Source organism: Dendrobium catenatum, unplaced genomic scaffold (assembly GCF_001605985.2).
Source record: "Dendrobium catenatum unplaced genomic scaffold, ASM160598v2 fragScaff_scaffold_96, whole genome shotgun sequence".
NCBI classification, from domain to species: domain Eukaryota; kingdom Viridiplantae; phylum Streptophyta; class Magnoliopsida; order Asparagales; family Orchidaceae; genus Dendrobium; species Dendrobium catenatum.
Window position 1 is genome coordinate 282080 of NW_021318558.1, and position 19928 is coordinate 302007.

At 34.5% G+C, this 19928-nt stretch overlaps 1 protein-coding gene across 5 annotated transcripts in view; it reads right to left on the bottom strand.

Moving 5' to 3' along the window:
- The window catches only part of LOC110107278 (pyridoxal kinase), a 109959-nt gene that overhangs the window by 62429 nt on the left and 27602 nt on the right, over positions 1 to 19928 (bottom strand). For all 5 annotated transcript variants that reach the window (XR_002304341.2, XM_020837481.2, XM_020837482.2 and 2 more), the window contains exons 5-7: positions 13441 to 13524; positions 3628 to 3701; positions 3341 to 3405 (exon numbers count right to left, since the gene is read on the bottom strand). Coding sequence is in view for 4 of the 5 variants with exons in the window: in XM_020837481.2 (XP_020693140.1) it covers positions 3341 to 3405; positions 3628 to 3701; positions 13441 to 13524 (223 nt within the window). In the remaining variant the exon portion in view is untranslated. The remainder of the gene's footprint in view (positions 1 to 3340; positions 3406 to 3627; positions 3702 to 13440; positions 13525 to 19928) is intronic.

Genomic DNA, 19928 nt, shown 5'->3' on the forward strand with positions numbered 1-19928 from the left:
ACGGAGGTTGGAAGGACTATGTCATGTAGAAGTCTAGCAATGGATAGAAATCCAGCATCGGATAAATGTCCGGCAAAAATATGACGACGGACAGAAGTCCGACGTCGGGTAAAAATCTGGCGACGAGCGGAGGTCAGGCGTCGGATAGAAGTCCGATGTCAGATGGCGGTCGGGGAGAACTCCAGTGTTAGATGGTATTCGGGCAAAACTCCAGCATCACTTGGAGATCGGGCAGAGTTCTGGCGTCACTGAAAAGTCGGGCAGAATTCCGACGTCTCGTAGAAGTCGGGCGGAATTCCAACGTCACTTGGAATGCCGGCGGAATTCCGGCGTCACTTGGAGGTCGGGCGGAATTCTGGCGTTGTTCGGAAGTTGAGCAGAATTTCGGCGGTGGTGGTCGAGGAGGAGTTTCTTCCCTCCTAATCTTCCCTTCTCCTCTTCTTATCTTCTCCCCCTCTTTCTTTCTCAATAGAAATGAAGGGTCTATTTATAGATATTATGGAATGGCATGGCCCATAAATAGGTGAGAGATCAAGGGAAAATGAGTGGTTGGATGGATGGCCGATACTGAATCCTCTAATCATGGACCGTTTGATGAACATTTGAATGTCTTCTTGGAGTCAGAATTAAGTGATCTTAGGCTCGTTGGATTCATCTCATCGAGCCGCTCGATTCAACTATAAGCTCGTTATGTTTGGAAACTGTTTGGCAATCCAAATTGTGGTTCGAACCTTCCAATAGCGCTTCTAACCCTTGATTTGGACCCGTTTGGGCTCGGATTTGGTTGAATATGGTGTCGTTGGGTTCATATTCTCGAGACGCTCAAATCGACTGTAAGTTTGCTGAAATCAGAGTTCGGATGGTCCCAATTTTGATTTTGGAAGTTTCCAACTTGATTTTGCCTCACGATTCGTGCCCGATCAAGATAATATTTTGATAACATGTCAATCTCTATGATGAATGATCGAATGGATATTAATTTTTTTTGTTAATTAATTTCTTGATTACCAAATTATACCTATGTGGTCAAAAGTGCATAATCTCTCACAAATAATATTCAAGCAATTTAGATTACTTTTTCAAAGAAATTATATGTCGATATAAGTACATCAAATCTAAGTGATTTGTCAGCTTTAACTTTTGATGTCATATCATCTTCTAGGAATTAACAACAATATTTTTTTAGTATCCATTAGAATGCAAATTTTAATATTTTCATTACGTATTACATATCATATCATTCATTTACACAACTTACATAATTTGCATGAAATTATCTATAGAAATTTGGCTATTACTTATGCAAATATAGGCCTACTATTCATAGAAGCACAAGGTATATGAAATTTAAACCAAATAATAGATGAAGGGTCCGTCTAAATCAAGAAAGGTTTCCTAAAGGAGACCTTAACAAATTAAATGCGAGAAAGATGAGGCAAATTAAAATTGAGAAAAGACTTGCAAATTAAAATACAAGTATGAATCAAGTCTTCAATGTATCTGATTTAAAGTTATTTCATGAACATGCAACCAATGCCTTAGATTCTTCTCTCTTTTCATCTCTTCATTGAGAAAAGACTTGCAAATTAAAATACAAGTATGAATCAAGTCTTCAATGTATCTGATTTAAAATTCTCATTGAATATTTTGCCACATAATTCTACATTTCTTTTTCAACTTAGATGTGATAAAATTATATCCCAATACTAATGGTGAATTCCAAAGATACTCATGCACTAGAGTGGTAGACCTTTATATGATAATTCATGCATTACATTTTGGGAAGCACAATACTTATGCATGTTTTTGCTTAATGAATGTTAAATATTAATCAAAGACAAATCAGATTTTTCTTATAAATTGGCCAGAATAGAAAGTCTACTCTCATCAAAAATACAAGTTTTGTGCATTGAGGCAAGCAAATTAGAAAACTAAACCATATATGTTCTTTTTCTACAATATTCAATTGATTAGTCCTATTTAAATTTTAATGCATTATGAAAAATGGATCATGTTCTTGTTTTAGCAAAAATATCAAAATTGCAATTGTCAAGATCAAATCGGACAAGTGAAAACTCCCCTCTCGATCACACTCCAGCATAAATATTTCACATGGAACCCACAAAACTCTAACACAGTCCAGCCTTCCGCATTCATCTTCTATGTTGCCACTGCTTTTTGTTTTGCAGCCAAATTGAAAACAAAGTCTATCTTCCACAATATAAAAAAAAAAAGTATATTTTCCACTATCATGCTCCTGCAGTTCAACAAGAAGCTACCTTATCAATCACTGCATTACTGTTGAGGTCTTACAAGACATGCACTTAAGCCACTATCTTATCCATATATGCAGGCTTGGAGGGAAAGGGAATTAGATTTTTACAGATACAAACCTGGGGCAAGTTTTTATTCAATTGCCGGCTTAATAAATTTTCCAAATTTCTTCTAACTTCTGTGCTTGTTGGCTACTGACTTATTCAACTGTGGTGTATCAGAGGCTACCAATTTTCAGGGGATATCATTTCTAGTACAAATGTAAGGCCCGAATATCTTCAGTTGATGCTTTCTTATCTTTTTCTCTTTGGTCTAAATAATTCAATAATAGTTTTGTTAGTGCAGCCAATTTTAGTCAAAATGGCTGCAACTGATTTTCTAATTGTGACGTGAATCCTTATCAGGTTGTGATTTTTTGTGGTTTCAGGTTTTTGGCAAAATTTTATTTGGATGACCACTTCCTTACTGGATTACTATTTTGATCAAATTCTATATAATTTCGGATTTACAACAAAGGAAGAAAGCAATTGTTTAAATTTATAATTTTCAAACTAAAGGATTTAAATTTGATTGCTTGACTTTCTTTCATCATTTATTTAAGAACCCTAAACCCAAAGACATGTTACATTACAATTCCTTATCTTAAAGCACATGCATATTCAATTCCCAATAAAGAAACACATATTCCACCTTAATTCTAACTGGCAAGTGACAAGGCTTCACAATACACGAATACCAAAGTTACAACTTTCTTGTTATTGATATTTTCTATATATCTTACCTCAATAAAGCAACCGCTTAACGCTACAAATTTCCTCCTCTCACTTACATAATACATAAGATGCACATTTCATGTATAATTGTTTAAACATCATCAACTAAACAAGAAAACAACAAGAATTGCAACCTTAAGGGCAGATTGATGCTGACTTTTGAACTGCAAGCAAATCATTCGTTTTTTTTTTATCTATAAAAATGCTTAATATTTCATAGAATATCAATATGTAACTGTATTCATGTAAAGTAGAAAACAAGTACACAACCTCGCACACTTGATTTAAATTACCTGGAACCTGTCAGTTTCTCGATTTCAAATTGGTTAGGAGTAAGCATTGAAGCCACAGGGACAACCTAACCATAAAAAAAAGGAGGTAAATAGCTTGAGGGGTCATCATTTTGGTTACCCTGACTAAACTTAAGTTCCTTATACACAATAAGCTTTTATTGAGATTTAGAAGAAAAGTAGACTGACAAAGAACATGAAAAAATAAGTATGCTGAGTCAAAAATATTTTCCTAATTTGAAGCGACAACAAAAGGAAATAGCAACTTGCCAATGACTGAAGGCAGTTACCTTTTCACGATACACAGACACCAACTCCTCTGGAACATAAAGCTTTCCTTCATCACCCATAACTGGGTCACAAACTACATGAAGAAGCAGTCAGTAACTGTAAGGCTTCCTTTCATTGGACCCACGGTTGGCCGAATTAATCATCAAAGGTTTTCTGATACAATATCACATCATGATACTATCTCCAATTTAGAACCTTGGTTCTTCCAATGATTTAAGTTATTATTTTATTTGTAAACGAATAATCATGCACCTCAAATCACTGTTTTCTCATTTTTATTGAAATGAACAAATAAATTGAGGTAAATCCAATTAGAATCTTCATATATCATTTACTAAGACAAGTGTTGAATCAGGAAAAGTCCAAGAAACAAACAACAGAACCAAAAACAATCTTGCAATGAATTTAGCAAAACAAAAGAAGAAATATGTGCTGAAGTAGCAGTATGAAAAGAGAATTAAAAAGTAATAGAATTATTAATTAGAGCAACTAAGAGATGAAACCAAATTCACTTTTGAAAAATAATATATATTTTTTTAAATAATAATAAAAATATTAATTAGAGCAAGTAAGAGATAAACCCATATTACCTTTTGAAAAATCATATATTTTTTTTTCTAAATAATATGGGTTGATCCCTTGAATCAAATAAGGAATATCATAGTCTCTCAACTCTCTACATTGAAACCCTTCAAAAAAGTGAAATAAATCTAAATGAAATGTATAATACCAAGAGCCTTGTTCTTACAAAATTGAAAGGCAAAGTATGATGTTCGTCTGTTGATAAGTTGGGATGAAAAAAGTATTATATAATTAACTATGGAACTGGATAAACAAATACAAAATATAAAAGTTGCCATATATAGATGGAGTTTTCAAAAATTCATTGCACGCACAAAATATTTTAAGTGAAAGCAAATATTTTTGTTGACCCTATGAAGATGTCTTAGGTTCTAGGATTTCTAACACAAACATAATATGCAAAACAGTGTTGAATTAAACATGGCACTCATAGCTATATACTATTGTTGTCCTTATGTACATTTTTTATGAATACAAACATTTCATACATATTTGGAATTATATGTTGTCATTAAGATTGTGACAAAATTTCTCTCTTTGAGAAGCTCAGTTACATTTTAGAACAATAACAATTGCTTCCGGAAGTGCAAAGTTTTTCCTAAGGCTAATTAATGCGAGATTTTTGTAATTAGGCTATATTTTTGTAAGCACAACTTTATTTGCAAAGGGTGCTTAATTAGTTAGATAATGCATGAAGTATGTGTGGGCTCCGAAAATTCAACCCCGGCCTCCGCCCGCATTGCTTTTCTTAGGGGGGGGGTTTAACGGAATTAAGTTCCGGGGTTAATTTTGGAAGGCACATGGGTTTGTAGATAAGACAGACCCAAAGATTTCGCCCTTGTTTTACAAGGACTTTATGATCTGAGTTCTAGTTTCCTATAGGCGTAAGCCTCTATAATTAATTACCCCTCCCGATAATGAGAGAGAACTTTCGATTAAGGCTAATCGTCGATCAGATACGTAAAAATACGTGTTATCAGGCATATAGTAGCAACATGAGCTTGAGAATTGGAAGTTTAAAGGTTTATATTTAAAATTAGAAATTTCACCATCGTGCACTTAAAGCAGATGGTGGGGGAATGGATGATGGACCCGATCAAGATCCCATGGTTCCGTCGTCCCAGGCCATCGTGGTCCCTGGTCTACTTAGTCAGAGGAGGTAGTCGACCCAACTTGACAGAAGGATCCTTGTCGGCAGTCATGGGTTGCTTCGTCCAAGGGTACATTGTAAACCTGGGGTGAATATTTGTCTAAGGGGATAAATTTGAATCCACGTTAGCTAACAGAGGGCTTTGTGCCCTATCGATCATATCCTATTGATTCATATCTAAAAGATTTGATGCCACTAAGGACCGTATTGGCTCTGGCCATAATCGGTATTTCGTGGTGCCCTTTGACGGCAAACCATTTGGTTCAGAGGGCCACGAGTCATAACCATTTATCCTGCGGTGCCATTTAGCGGCAAAACCACCGGTTAGATGACACGTACCATGTCCTTATTGGCAAGATATTATTTGAGAATAGATCCTAGTGATATTTTCGACAAGGCATTAGCTCTATGTGAGCTAAAGTAGTTTTTAATTTGTCCACACCGACAAACTATTGCGGAGGGTGAATGAATTTTGCTTTAAATGTTTTGATGGATTGAATTTCTTTTTAAATATCTTGAAGTTTAAAATTTTGGAGATTTTGCTGGAGTTTAGAAGTTTTGATGAGCATTTGAGAATTTAGGAGGCACTTGAAAGTGTTTGTGAACCCACAGGTTGAGATTTGCATTCAACACGACCATTATTGGGGTGAAATGGATTATTTCTCTTTGTTGATTAAACCTTGTCGACTCCGTCAAGTTATCGACAAAGGATCGGGTTTCGTAGGCTTTATGTCTTTATTGATGAATTCTCTTTGTTTGAGGCCTTGAAGGCTTAATATAAATGTATTAAAATAAATATCCCGGTCGACCTTGCGACCGCATATTTATTGGTTCGAGTCTTGTCAACCACTATCTACCTGCATATGAGGATCATGCTCAAACTTGGGTTCATTTATTAACCCGCGCAGCATCCCTAGATGTCACGTGTGTACCAATAACAAGTTCTTCGGGGCCCATGAAGGTTTATTATACATCTCCTTCTGTGTACCAATGTGCATACAGATTACGGTGCATGTACGGGGGGATTTTTGGATATCTAACGGACATACTACGGAAGCCCAAAGAAGCTCATGCTTGTCGTAGCCTTTTTGTATTTTCCCGCAGGTAATATGTTGGACGCGCGAATACTATTCATCCATAAACTTGCAAGCCTCAATAATCATATCCAACTCAGCGTTCGGGACCTGGTTGAACTGAGACTCTCTATAATTATTTGATCTGGATTTCTCTTCTCAAAACTCGTATAGGAATTAGTGGGCAACTCCTTTATTATGCCATCATCATCATCTTCTGTTGTTGATTTAAATAAAGAATTAATCATTTCAATCTTGGATGACTGTATCCTTATTTATGTCCTATGCTTCAAAAGTAGTGGTCATTAACTTGAGCTAACAAATGTAATGATTGAAGGTACATCATATTGTATAGAAGAGCTATGCGAGGAATCCATTCCTCAAGTAATTGTTGTAGTTCTTGAGATAGTTGAAATAGTAGGTACACCACTGCTTCTTTAGTATACATTTATATTCATAAGACCCATCATCTCTGTAGTGCATTTACCATTATTGCATGTGGATGATATGTAGTGTGCATATATATGTTTACAAATACCCACGAGTCTCCCATAATCACTTGTGGATGAACTATTGTTTGTGTTTGCAAGCTTTGTATTCACTAGTATGCATTTCATTGTCGTTCATAAACACTTACAAGTCTCCCACATTCGCTTGTAAGCATTCATCCTGAATCTTCTAGTACTGCAAGCATCTATGTCCATTGCAATTCTCTGATGTTCACTTATGGAATAACATCTAGTGATAGTGTTGGTACTTTCATTAAAGCCTGTTGCCCTTGTCCTTCCACAAACTACAACGTTCAAACTACAAGCTTTCTTCTTTTGCATGCGGCTTAAGCTTTGTGTGTATGATGGGTTCTTTCCCCCTCACCAATTGTATGATTCTTATCATCATTCATAAAAAGTTCATTGTGTATTTTACAAATCCATTGTCACTTGGCAATTTGTGTGCAATTGAGAGTTGATTTAGCACGAGTCCTTAGCATATGCTTGTATATGAATTGTCACAATCATTCATGATCCTTGTAGATTGTTCAAGCCAAACAATTTGCATGAACCTTCACTATCATTTGTGAGTGGATCATGCTAAAGATCACACACTCTTCATTGCCTTCGAACATAACTTTTAGTTCATAAGGGACTTATGCTTGGATGATAATTTCACTATGCACCTTGTGTCGACTGCTCGGCACCAATCATCTTCAATCACTTAAGAGCATGATTGAGGTATATTTCCTGTATTCATGGCATGCATCACTTTGTTCAATCAATTACTATTTAGGAGTGGCTTATGCCCTATATTACAAACCAGCTATCATGCTCCAAAGTTCGCATATGATGGCTTTGTAACCAAGCCATCCCTTTTTACAAATTTCTTTTTGTGTGTTCACCAACATCTCCATTTCAAATGAGAGGATAATTGCAAATTTTCATTGTCCAAAAATCTCATTTTAAAGCATATGATCAATTCATGCATGAATCTTTGATTTTATCATTCATATTGTTCATGATTTTTATTTTAAATATTAAGCTTTAATCCAAGTTGGACTTAAAAGTCATTTATTCAATGTTCATTCGAACCCAACTTATTGTTACTCGTTTCAAGTCCAAGTCCACTACAAGTTTGAGTTCACTTAAGTCCTATTTTGTTCAATCAAGCTCAAGTTCAAATCCTTGCATCTTCAGTCCAAATTTCGATAGACTCTCGGCATCTCCCCCATTTAGGGAAAAAACCAAGAGGTAGTCTTCCCCTCCACGCTACATGAGCGCTTCAGGTAGATGCCGGGGGACATTGCGGCTGTGTTTTCTTCAATTCCAGCGACGCTACATGAGCGCTTAAGGGTCTTTGGCACCTGTTGAAAAGAGCAGTGATTTCCCCACATATGGGTACTTATTTTTCGTCCCACTCACGCTACATGAGCGCTCTGGTGATTACCCGCCTCATTGCAAGTGTCGCACCGATTTCCCTCCCACCGTACTACGTGAGCGCATATGGAGGTTTGTTGGCTCATCACAAGCCTCGAGAGCAGGATTTTTGGGTTAGAAATTTTATACCTTTGCAAAAACCCGTGTCGACGGCTAGGAAAAAAAATCTCTCTTTTTTTTTAAGCCCTTTTTTTTGGAAAAAAAAAAAACTTTTTCTTTTCTTTTTTTTTAACAAATATCAATAATATCATTATTAAAATTGTAATGATAATTGCAACAATAACAACTATTCACTATTGTAATTAATAGCAATAATTATCAATAGTATTAAAATAATCTTCATTAATAACATTAATGATGATTACTATTAATAATGATGATAATGATAACTATCACTATCACTACGTATTAGAAAATAATTCTACTAATCAACATTGATGCATGACTAACAATAATAACAGTAAACACAACCTTATACCTATCCTTTTTGAAAATGGCTATTGAGCTGTTTTGAATAGTAATGGGCTTTATTGATAAATGGGCCATGACTCTTAGTGGGCTATAGAAGATGAAGAGCTGTGATTCACTATTACAGGTTTGGGAGTAAATGGGTGCGGGTTTGATAGGGCAATAGAATAACAAGGGTAGTGGACTATGATTTAGAGAGAAGTTTCGGTGAATGGAGTGGAAATGTCATTGAATGGATGTGAAGAACCGGTTCGGCTACACAGAAGGAAGATTGGAGCTGCAGGATTCGGGAGCTACACGTCGGGTTAGGAGGATGTTTGCAACTGGTTTGATAGGAGAAGGCGAATGAAGGCGTCGGCTAGGGCTGGACCAATGGTATAGATGGCGGGTCGGCTATGGAGTTCGGTGGGTTTGCAACTGCTGGGTTCGGTCGAAGGCAAGGCTTCGGTTACAGGTAAGGGAAGAGGTGAGATCAGCACAAGTAGAGAGGTCTTGCGGATGGGTTGAAGAAGGATTTGGAGATGTGCGATCATGGGAAATTGATTGACGCCGGCTTGGAAGACCTTTGTGGCAAGGGCTGAGAGTTCGGAGGCTTCGCGTACAGGAAATGGGAGAAGTGAGGGCTTCGGCAGTGGAGTGCGACGAGAGGCAGCGAAAACAATATGAGAGCCTTGAGCTCTCATTTTAACGACACAGGCAAACAACGATCGAGACAAGCTCGCAGGATATCCGGGAAGCGATCGCCGTTGTAGCGGGATTCGCATCTTCGAATGATACTAGGTATGTAAGATGTTATCCGGGATTTCGAGGATCTACGGAGCGTGCAGGTATGATGTGGAAATTCTTATACTTCCTTTTTTTTCATGGTGGAGGTTAACAGTATGTGAGTTAGTAGATAGGAGTTCAATTGGAATTTCATGCAACAGACAAAAGCAAGCAAAGATTCAAAGCAAAAACCAACCAATTTGGGTCAACCAAGTTAAGATGAACATGCACGAACAAATAAATTTAGGCCAACCTGAAAAGTTCAGCCAACCAAGTTCATTCAAAGAAGATCAAAATAGATAGAACTATTTTTCCAAGATGGTTGATTATCTAATTACTTATTCTTTTACGCTATTAAGAATTCCTTTTACCTAAAATACATCTCTCGCATCCTCTCATAAGCTAAGTAGTCTTCTAACGAGAAACGTCTTATTATGGTGAGAATTTTTACCATAAAAGAGTTGTTGTCCGACAATATTAAATCATCATTTGAAAAGCATCCCAACATCTCCATCCACTACGTGGCAACCCACTTGGTCCTTTTAGCCTATAAATACCCCCCTCATGCTAAAGCATTTATAAACACTTAGCACTAGCAATAAACTCCAAACCCATACTTGCCCATTAACTTCTCTTTTTTTAAGTGCTTTTGTAGTCATCTATGATGTACAATCACGGACACGGCAACACGAATACGACACGACACGGACACGGGACACATCAGTTATTGAAAATATAGGACACGGACACGGGTTGGACACGGTATTATAGTTTTGAGTGTCGGGGGAGTGTCGTGCCGGATACGGTGTCGGACACTGCACGCCTCTTTGAGGAGAAGTGTCGGTGCATCATAGGTAGTCATTCAAGCTTTCATTTGCTAATCCACCATTTTGGTCGCATTCTTGTGAAGCTAAATTTATTTGTCATGAGTTTTCATCATTAGTCTCTAACTTAGATAAACAGTCTTAAAGGTTTTTTTCTTTTTTAAAGAAAACAACTTCCTAAGTCTAGCGGTGCATAGAAAACTCTCTATTATAATATTTTCTGTTGTTTTGCCTAATTGTCTCTCCTTACAGTTTCAAACTTCTTTGCATTGTTAGTTCTTGCAACAGCGGGCTTTCCGTGCATGAAAAGAATCATGCTTTACTCTCAAGCTGAAATAGAGGTGCGGGATGACCTTGAGTGCAGTAAAAAAGGATCATGCTTTCCTTTTTGAGCCAAAAGAGTGGGGTTACAATTGTAATGCTTTGATCTTCTTGATTTATGAATGTTGCTAGAGAATTCCGAAGATATCATAGAGTGGACGTAGATTTGTTGAGAAACGGAATCATATTAAAAGAATGTGTCTCACCTTATTGTTTTCTTTTGAATTTGACATTTTCTTCTCACTCTCATGCATTTTTTGTATTACGTCACGCCAGACTTTGTGATTGAATTACTCGTCTGTTATGTGTTTCTACTAAAAGTTTTTCATCACACAATTAACCTCTTCTTGAGTGTGATTTCATGGCCAACATGTTTTGATCCATCCCAAAGTATTCATGTCTGTACTAGTATATTGCAAAGTTAAACTCTCATTAATCTCTAACGTGCAATTCATGTTCACCGCATGTGGTTTCACATCAAGTATCATCCTCAAGCTAAGTTCCCAAATTAAGCACAACATGATGACATTCTTTTGGAAACCAGAAAGACACTGCATCTTGCTTCATCGGTATCTATGGTAACTATGGTGAAGAGCATTTTTCTAAACATCCTTCCAGTATGCAAGCCCTAGTTCACCGGTCACCATGTTCAATGTACCATCACAAATCTCAATGCTTATTTCCAATGTTTGGTCATCAAAGATGGCTAAGTTTAGTATACTTAATAGAATTTAGAACGGTAGCATTTTCATCACTTACCATCATTACCACAATTCTTGTTGTCAGTTTCTTGTCTTCTTCCATTATCGAAATAAAAGTGGGTAAAATTTAAACAGTTTTGTATTTATCTTCAAACCATCTAGTAATGTATTGTTCAATATTAGAGAAGAGGAACACTCATTTCCCTATTTTCTTTTAAAAATCCTCCGCTAGAACCTTGTGGAACTATCTCTTTGCAAACTTTCATTTTGATCTCTACAATAAAAGCTGTTTGCAATGTCAATGTCGTGTATCAAGCATAGTCATAACTTAGCACTCTTTGGAGCAACCCCGAGGAATAAATTAATGCCAAAAGAGATCTCAAGTACCATTGCATGCCTCTAGAATCAGATGGAATAGCCTTGCATGGACAAATTTTCTCATTATGCAACTTGAGCCAGCTCCTTTATTGATATATACCATGTAAGAACCGGTTGGTTCGGTTTACCCGAACCGGAACCGTAACTAAACAGACGAGCGAACTCAGGGTGAGGATCGAGCGAATGAAACATTAGAGTCGAACGGGCGAAACAGTGGAGTCGAGCGGACAAATTGAGTGAACCGGTGTTATTGAGAGGGTTTATATGCAACTCATGTGGGATATTAAGTTTTTGCTCACTCCTATGGAACCTTATGAATGATTGTAAGTAGTGACTTAGAGGAAACGTTAATTGAGAGGAATAGAGGAAATTGGGAGAGAAAGAGAAGGAATTTGGATTTGGAAGTTTCTTCTTTTCCGATGACAAAGGAAGTGTAAGTTATTATAATTTCTTATTTTTTTCTATTCAACTTTAGAAAGGAAAATTTATAAAAAATTGATTCCTCTGACTGAAACAATAATATAAGATTTTCCAATAAAAAGACATCTAGTATAATTAAAGTCTTATCTTGACCTCGTAAATAAAGAAAAAAAGATTTATCCAGATATTTTTATTTAATTTAATTTGATTTAAGAATAATTAACTTCAGCATTGGAATGACGCCACATGAAGCTCTCTATAAAAGAAAATGTAGAACACTTTGTGCTTGGCAAAGACATGTGAAAGAAAAGAAATTGGTAGTAAATTGGTAGAAGATGCTACTAATAAGATCAAATTGATTAGAGACATATTGAAGGCATTATAAGAAAGGCAATGAGTATTATGATGCAAAGTACAGGCCAGTTGAATTGAATTTATTTTCCTTAAAGTCTAATGAAAGGTGTGCAACATTATGGATAGAAAGAAAAATTGAGCCCATGATTTGTTGGACCTTTCGAAATAACTTAAATAATTAGAAATACAGCTTACAAATTAGATATGCAAGCGCACATGCAAGTGATACATAATATTTTCATATAATTATGCTACAAAAATATAGATCAGATGAGTTAAAAAGGACTTTGTAAAAATTAATAAAACGAAGAACAATTAAGTGAAGGAATTCACTATTTAGCTAAGATAAAATACTGAAGCCAACAAAAGATCTCAAGGAAGTTTAGTTAAGGTCATATATATATATATATATATATATATATATATGTCCATGGAAATTTTATTTAGAATTAATGAAATGCAAATTATGTACTTGTATGTGTGACCTTAGGTATTGCATTAAGGAGGTACTGATGTCGAACACATAAATTTCACGCTTTCCAGCAATCTCCACTATAGTGACTAAGATTCTACAAAGGTCAGCAATAAATTTAGTAATGCACCACCTCCGCATCCCACCCTACAAAACTCGAACCCCACCCACCAATTTTCACCACAAGGAAAGAATTACTGGTTTTAATAGCAATGAACATAATAAGCATGTATTCAAGTTATTGGTGACAAAACCACATCATATTACATCACCATATGTACTTTCCTGTCCTTCATAAGCATTTGGAATTCAACCAACTTCAAGAGATCATGGAGTAGATAGTATTGAAATGTTGATGAATAAAAAGAAAATTTACCATATATAAGTTCAGGATTTATCAAACGAAGTTTTTCCACAACTCCCAATACTGCATCTAAAAAAGAAACTGAACCAATGTAACCTGCACAAATAACAGAGTAAATGAAGTTTGTTTTATCAAGAATACCAGAGTTTATCAAGTAACGGCACGTTTTCATGCCTCATATAATATACTAGGGAGAAAAAATTCCTACTTAGTTAGTTAAGCAAAAGCCACCTTCATCACCAAAGGATGTCTAGTTATCCTCAGTTTTGGAGAAGCTTTCAAAGAAGCGGGATAGAAGGATTTTCGCCCCTTTTTTATTCGACAAACAATATTGGTGAAAAAGAATCACTTTAATGCATTTTTTTTCACAACAATGGTAAACAATCATGCCTTTCACAAAGAAAAAAATCAGGAGCTTTGTCCAAAATACTTATAATGACAAGCATAATTTACAGTTGATAGAAAAAAATGGGTCTTCTTGGCATACATGGAAGCATTTCAGAAATTACAGTTCATAGAAAAGTTTGATCTTCTTAACATACATGGAACGGTATAATAACAAGATCACCAAAAACTTGAAATTGATGTGCACGATCATAAATCAATAAAGTAGTAATTACTCAAACAGAAACAAGAACCAAAAAAGATAAAGAAGGTTCATAAAGAAGCCAAATGATAACTTGAAAAACTGAGAAGACTCGTTATGAAAATTAGCACATGGTATATTGAACGCAATAAGATTTATTTTGATAGCTCCCACTTATTTTTAACTAAAAGATACATGCAAAGCTTCGAATATATTAATATTATCTATTATTCAATATTTTAATAATCATTTGTCACCTTTAGGTCAATAATCTCCTTAGAACAACTTAGAATTTTAAACGAAACCTGATTTTAATTTTATTTCTTTATGAGGCTTTCATAAGAAACAATTTCTATACTTTTTAAAATGCACGAATTAATATAAGGTTAGGCATCTATTTTCAGTTTAAAGAGAACAACATGAACAGCTTCATACAATGTCTTAATTTGATTAAAATTAATTAAACTCGTTACATAAAAAATCGATCACCAAACTAAGTGCTTATATTTTAGAAACATAGAAAGCATATTGCAAGAGGAGAACTATTGACCATAGTGAAAAACAGGGATCTTTATGCAAATTAAAAAATTTTACTTGAAATGATACTAAATACCTTTAATTATAATAATTGAACCATGAACACCAGTTCTATTTCATGGTCGCGTGAAGATGAAGGAAATGAAAGGCGTTGAAGGAGTTGGTGTCGCAAGAAGCCTCATTCCGTCAATTCGTTGTAGTCGATTCCATTGCCGGGAAGCCGAAGAAGATGAAGGAGGCGAAGGCGCTCGTCGACGCCATAATTCGTTCGTCACTTGAAAAGACTAGAAATGAAGAGAGTGCATGTGTTCCGTCGTTTGGGAGTTAAGGAAGACAAAGCAACTTGGTTGGTGCATTCTCACACCCGAAGGAGGAGCTCGAGTCAATTTTGTCATTTGGAATCGTATAGGAGAAGAAGGGTTTGTCTCGTTAAAAATTTTGTGTGAGATGGAGGAATCAAGAGAGAGAGAGAGAGAGAGAGAGAAATGGGAAGAGACTGATAGAGAAAGAGAGAGTGGGAGTCAAGGGAGAAAAAGAGCACAATCACGGACAAAGCGTGAGTGGCAAAAATATGGGGCTCAAACATTAGCAACGACTAGGGAGGAGAGGAAGAAAGGTAAATTTTTTATTAATAAACTTTAAGTTATGAGAAAGAATGTTAAGATTTTTATTTTATTTGATAATTAACAAATAAGCTAAAAAAAATTTAAATAAAATAAATTTAAGATCTTATTGATGTGAAGTAGATGCAGAACTTGAATAAAACCTTGGTTGAATATTCAATTTCAGCAAAACATAAATTGGTAACAAGTAAACAATGAAGAAGAACACTCAAGAACACTTTTTATTGGATTATATATGAAGGAAAAGACAAGATTAAAGCAAAGTGATCTCGGTCGTCGATCTTCAGCTCCTCAGATTGGCATGGACGGTTGGATGTCCGCATCACAAGATACATGTGATCTACAATTATATAGATAGATAGACTCTCCCAATCAACCTTGACACCGCTAGGAAGCCCTCAAAAAAAGAACTACAACATAACTCAGCAATAGCATACCTAAACCCTAGACAACTCCCCCTTAAATAGCCATAAAATACAAAATCATAAATAAAACTTTCATAGATAATTTAAACATGATTTAGAAAACCTTCCTAAACAATTAAACAAAATTTAGAAAATATTCCTAAACAATTGAACAAATTTTAAGAAACATTCCTAAACAATTAAACACTTCCTAAATAGCATAAATATAATTAAAAAGCTTTCCAAAATACCTCTCAAATCTGAATTCAAATTAGCTCTCTTCACTTAAATAAACATTTTCCTAATTTCCTACAACAACAACATTAAGCCTTTATCCCACCATGTGGGGTGGGCTACATGAATCATTTTTTCTCCATTATATCATGTTAGAAGTTAAATTCTCATTTAAATCTAATAAAGAAATATCATTTCTAATATTTTCTAACCAAGTCTTTTTAGGTCTACCTCTACCCTTTTTAACATAAGCCAAATCTAATACATCAACTTTCCTAACCGGCTCATCAGAAGGCCTTTGTTTTATGAAACCAAACCAGCTAAGGCGACTCTCTAAAATCTTATCTTGCATTGGAGCTACGCCAACCTTTTCACGTATATGCTCATTTCGTATCCGATCTCTAAGAGTAAAGCCACACATCCACCTGACATTCCTCATCTATGCAACACTTAACTTAATATTATGCTTCTCTTTTAATGGGCAACATTCTGCACCATAAAGCATTATAGGTCTAACCACTATCTTATAGAATTTTCCCTAAGTTTGAGGGGGACTTTTGTATCACACAACAAGCCTAATGCATTCCTCCACTTCAACCATCCAACTTGAATTCTACTAATAATATCCCCATCTATTTTACCATCACTCTGAACAATAGACCCAAGATATCTAAAACGTGCACTCTTATTAACGACTTGATCACCCAAAGTCACAATCCCTCCACTAGAACTATTATTATTAAAATTATATTTCCTATATTCAATTTTAGATCTACTCAAACGAAAGCCTTTAGACTCTAAGGTTGACCTCCATATTTCAAGTTTACCTTCAACTTACTTTCTAGTTTTATCAACAAGAAGAATATCATCAACAAAAAGCATACACTAGGGTACAAAGTCTTGCAAATATCTAGTAAGAATACCCATTACTAAAGCAAAAAAGATATGGGCTTAAGGTTGATCCTTGATGTAATCCAACTAAAATAAAAAAATACTTGGTCAAACCACCTTGTGTTTGGACGCAAGTAACAGCTCCTACATACATATCCTTAATGATTTGAATATAAGCATTATTAACCCTTTCTTTTCTAGAACTCTCCATATTACTTATCTTGGATCTCATATGCTCTCTCTAAATCAATAAATATTATATATAGATCCTCCTTATTCTCTCTATACTTCTCCATCAAACGTCTCAATAAATGTATAGCTTTTATAGTAGACCTACCCATCATGAATCCAAATTGATTTTGAGAAACATTAGTATCACACCTCAACCTATGCTCCATAACTCTCTCCCATATTTTTAAAGTATGACACATTATCTTAATTCCTCTATAATCCGCACAATCTAGTGCATCACCTTAATTCTAAAAAATAGGAATCAACATACTCGTTCTCCACTCTTTTGACATCTTTTTACACTTCAAAACAATATTAAGAAATTTAGTAAGCCAAGAATTTCCTTCTTCTCCTAAGTCTATCCACACCTCTATTGGGATATCATCGGGTCCAATAGCTTTTTCACGCTTCATTTTATTTAAAGCCTCTAACTTCGGTTTTACTAATACGCCGATAAAAACAAAAATCTTTCTTTTCATTTAAGGAGCTAAGGTCACTAAATTAAATTGCATTCTCATAATCTTCATTGAAGAGTTTATAAAAATATCTCATCCACCTTTGTTGAATATCTTCTTTTAGTAAAAGCTTTTTTTGATCTTCATTCTTAATATACTTCACTTGAACAAATCCTTACTACTCTTATCTCTTTATTTGGCTAACTTATACAAATTTCTTTTACCCTCCTTGATATCAAATATATTATATAAATCATTAAAAGCTAAAATATTTACATCGCATATTATTTTCTTAGACTCCTTACTGTCCTCTTTATATATTTTTAATTATCAGAATTTTTACATATAAACCAATTTTTATAACAAATCTTTTTACTTTTTATCTTTTCTTGAACATTTTGATTCCACCATCAACTATTTTTACTATTAAGAGCTTTTTCTTTTGATAATCCAAGCACATTTTTGACAACATTTTTAATATCACTAGCTATTATTTCTCATATAACATTATTTTCCTCATATAGAAAAAATCTTAAGATGTAACATCTTACTCTCAAAAATATTTTTTTTAATATTCTTTAAATATCTCCATCTAATCCTAAAATAATGTTTTATTTTATTTGTTATTTTCTGCCCATTTATCTTAAAATCCAAAACTAATAAGCGATGTTGAATGCATATATATTAATTTCATTAATTTACCTCTAAGGGTACATATAATTCAAGTTTCTATCGTAATTTTAATTTCATGAACTAGCTTGTGTCCACATCCATCCATGATGTGGGAACCCTTGCTTATTTAAAACTGCACTCGAGCACCAGTGCAGCGGCCCTCGCACACCTTTCTCTATATTAAAATCATACATTGTCGCTTCCAGAGAAAGTCCTAGCATTAACATAATATATTAAAAAATCCATGTCATGATTATTCGACAAGTTTTACGTTGGTTGTCGAATACCTAACTAAATTCAAATCAGTCATACTTCCCTAAATAAAGTTTCCTAATTATTTCTCTCCAAATTTTTCCTTCTTACATAATGAATTTAACTCACCTAGGCCCCAAAAGGTGGGCCCCCTGCCTTATCCCTTACCTATTACAACAACAACAACATCAAGCCTTTATCACACTACGTGGGGTCGGCTACATGAATCCTTTGTCTCCATTGTGTCCTATTAAAAGTCAAATTCTCGTTTAAATCTAATAAAGAAAGGTCATTCCTAATATTTTCTAACCAAGTCTTTTTAGGTCTACCCCTACCTTTCTTAACATAAGTCAAATCTAATACATCTACTCTCCTAACCGGGTCATCAGAAGGCTACCGTTTTATGTGACCAAACCATCTAAGGCGACTCTCTCTAATCTTATCTTCTACAGGAGCTACTCCAACCTTTTCACGTATATGCTCATTTCGTATCCTATCTCTAAGGGTAAAGCCACTCACCCACCTGAGCATCCTCATCTCTGCCACACTTATTAAAGTTTTAGGTGTTAGATATGTAAATAGGATGTTATAAAGTGGTATGTATGTAAATTTCCCTAAATTGAAATTAATGAGGAAAAACTTAAATACTGAATGTAGAGAATTTATTGAGTTAGAAATAAATTATAAATTATGATGATGGAATGTAATTATATAGGTGTTAAGCCGACAAAAACAAAGTGGTGATTAAAGTGAGTTGTCAAAATATCTGATTACGAGGTGATTACTCATGTTCCTAAATTATGGTAATGGTAATGTTTCTTCTAAATTAATTTATTTGCTTATCATTATTGTAAATTATTTATGTGTGACCTCTACTAAATGCAATTGATCATATTTAGCTTGATGATATAAGATTATATGATTTAGTACTAGTATTATATTGCTTACTATAAAATGATATGAAATGACATAGAGAATGCAAATAAAGTTATTAAATAGAAATACTTATATGTGCATGATTGAATGATGGAAGATAACCCCCTTATGGTACTTGATGAAGATAGAACCGCATAAATGGAAAAGGTTATGAAAAACAAAGTATCTTCATTTGAACTATTTAGACAATGTCTATTATGACGGTTGAATTAATAACTGTAAATGCTCATACAGGATATATATATATATATATATATATAATTAATTAATGGTCGACGCGCCAAGATATGATTAATGGTCAATTTCAAATTTAAATGTTATTAAATAAAATTACTTTATACTTTACTTATGCGTGTATATTATTCTAAATGTCATGTATCACTGCAATTTAAAAGCATAACATGATCACTAAGTTATGTTATAACTCACTTTATATTTGCAAATATACACAGATATTATCCAATTTATTTAAATGAGTATAATATGAGAGAATAAGTATAGTAGGCATGACGCGCCAAGAGAAAGGTATTTATCGAAATAGTTATAATATTATTTTCATTAAAGTGTGTTTAAAATTTTAGTGGCTCTTTTAGTATATTGAAAATAGGTTTAACAAAAAAAAATTTAAACTTGTCAGACCATCTGTTCCCGCCTCATTAATTCAAGCCTCAGAGTCGGG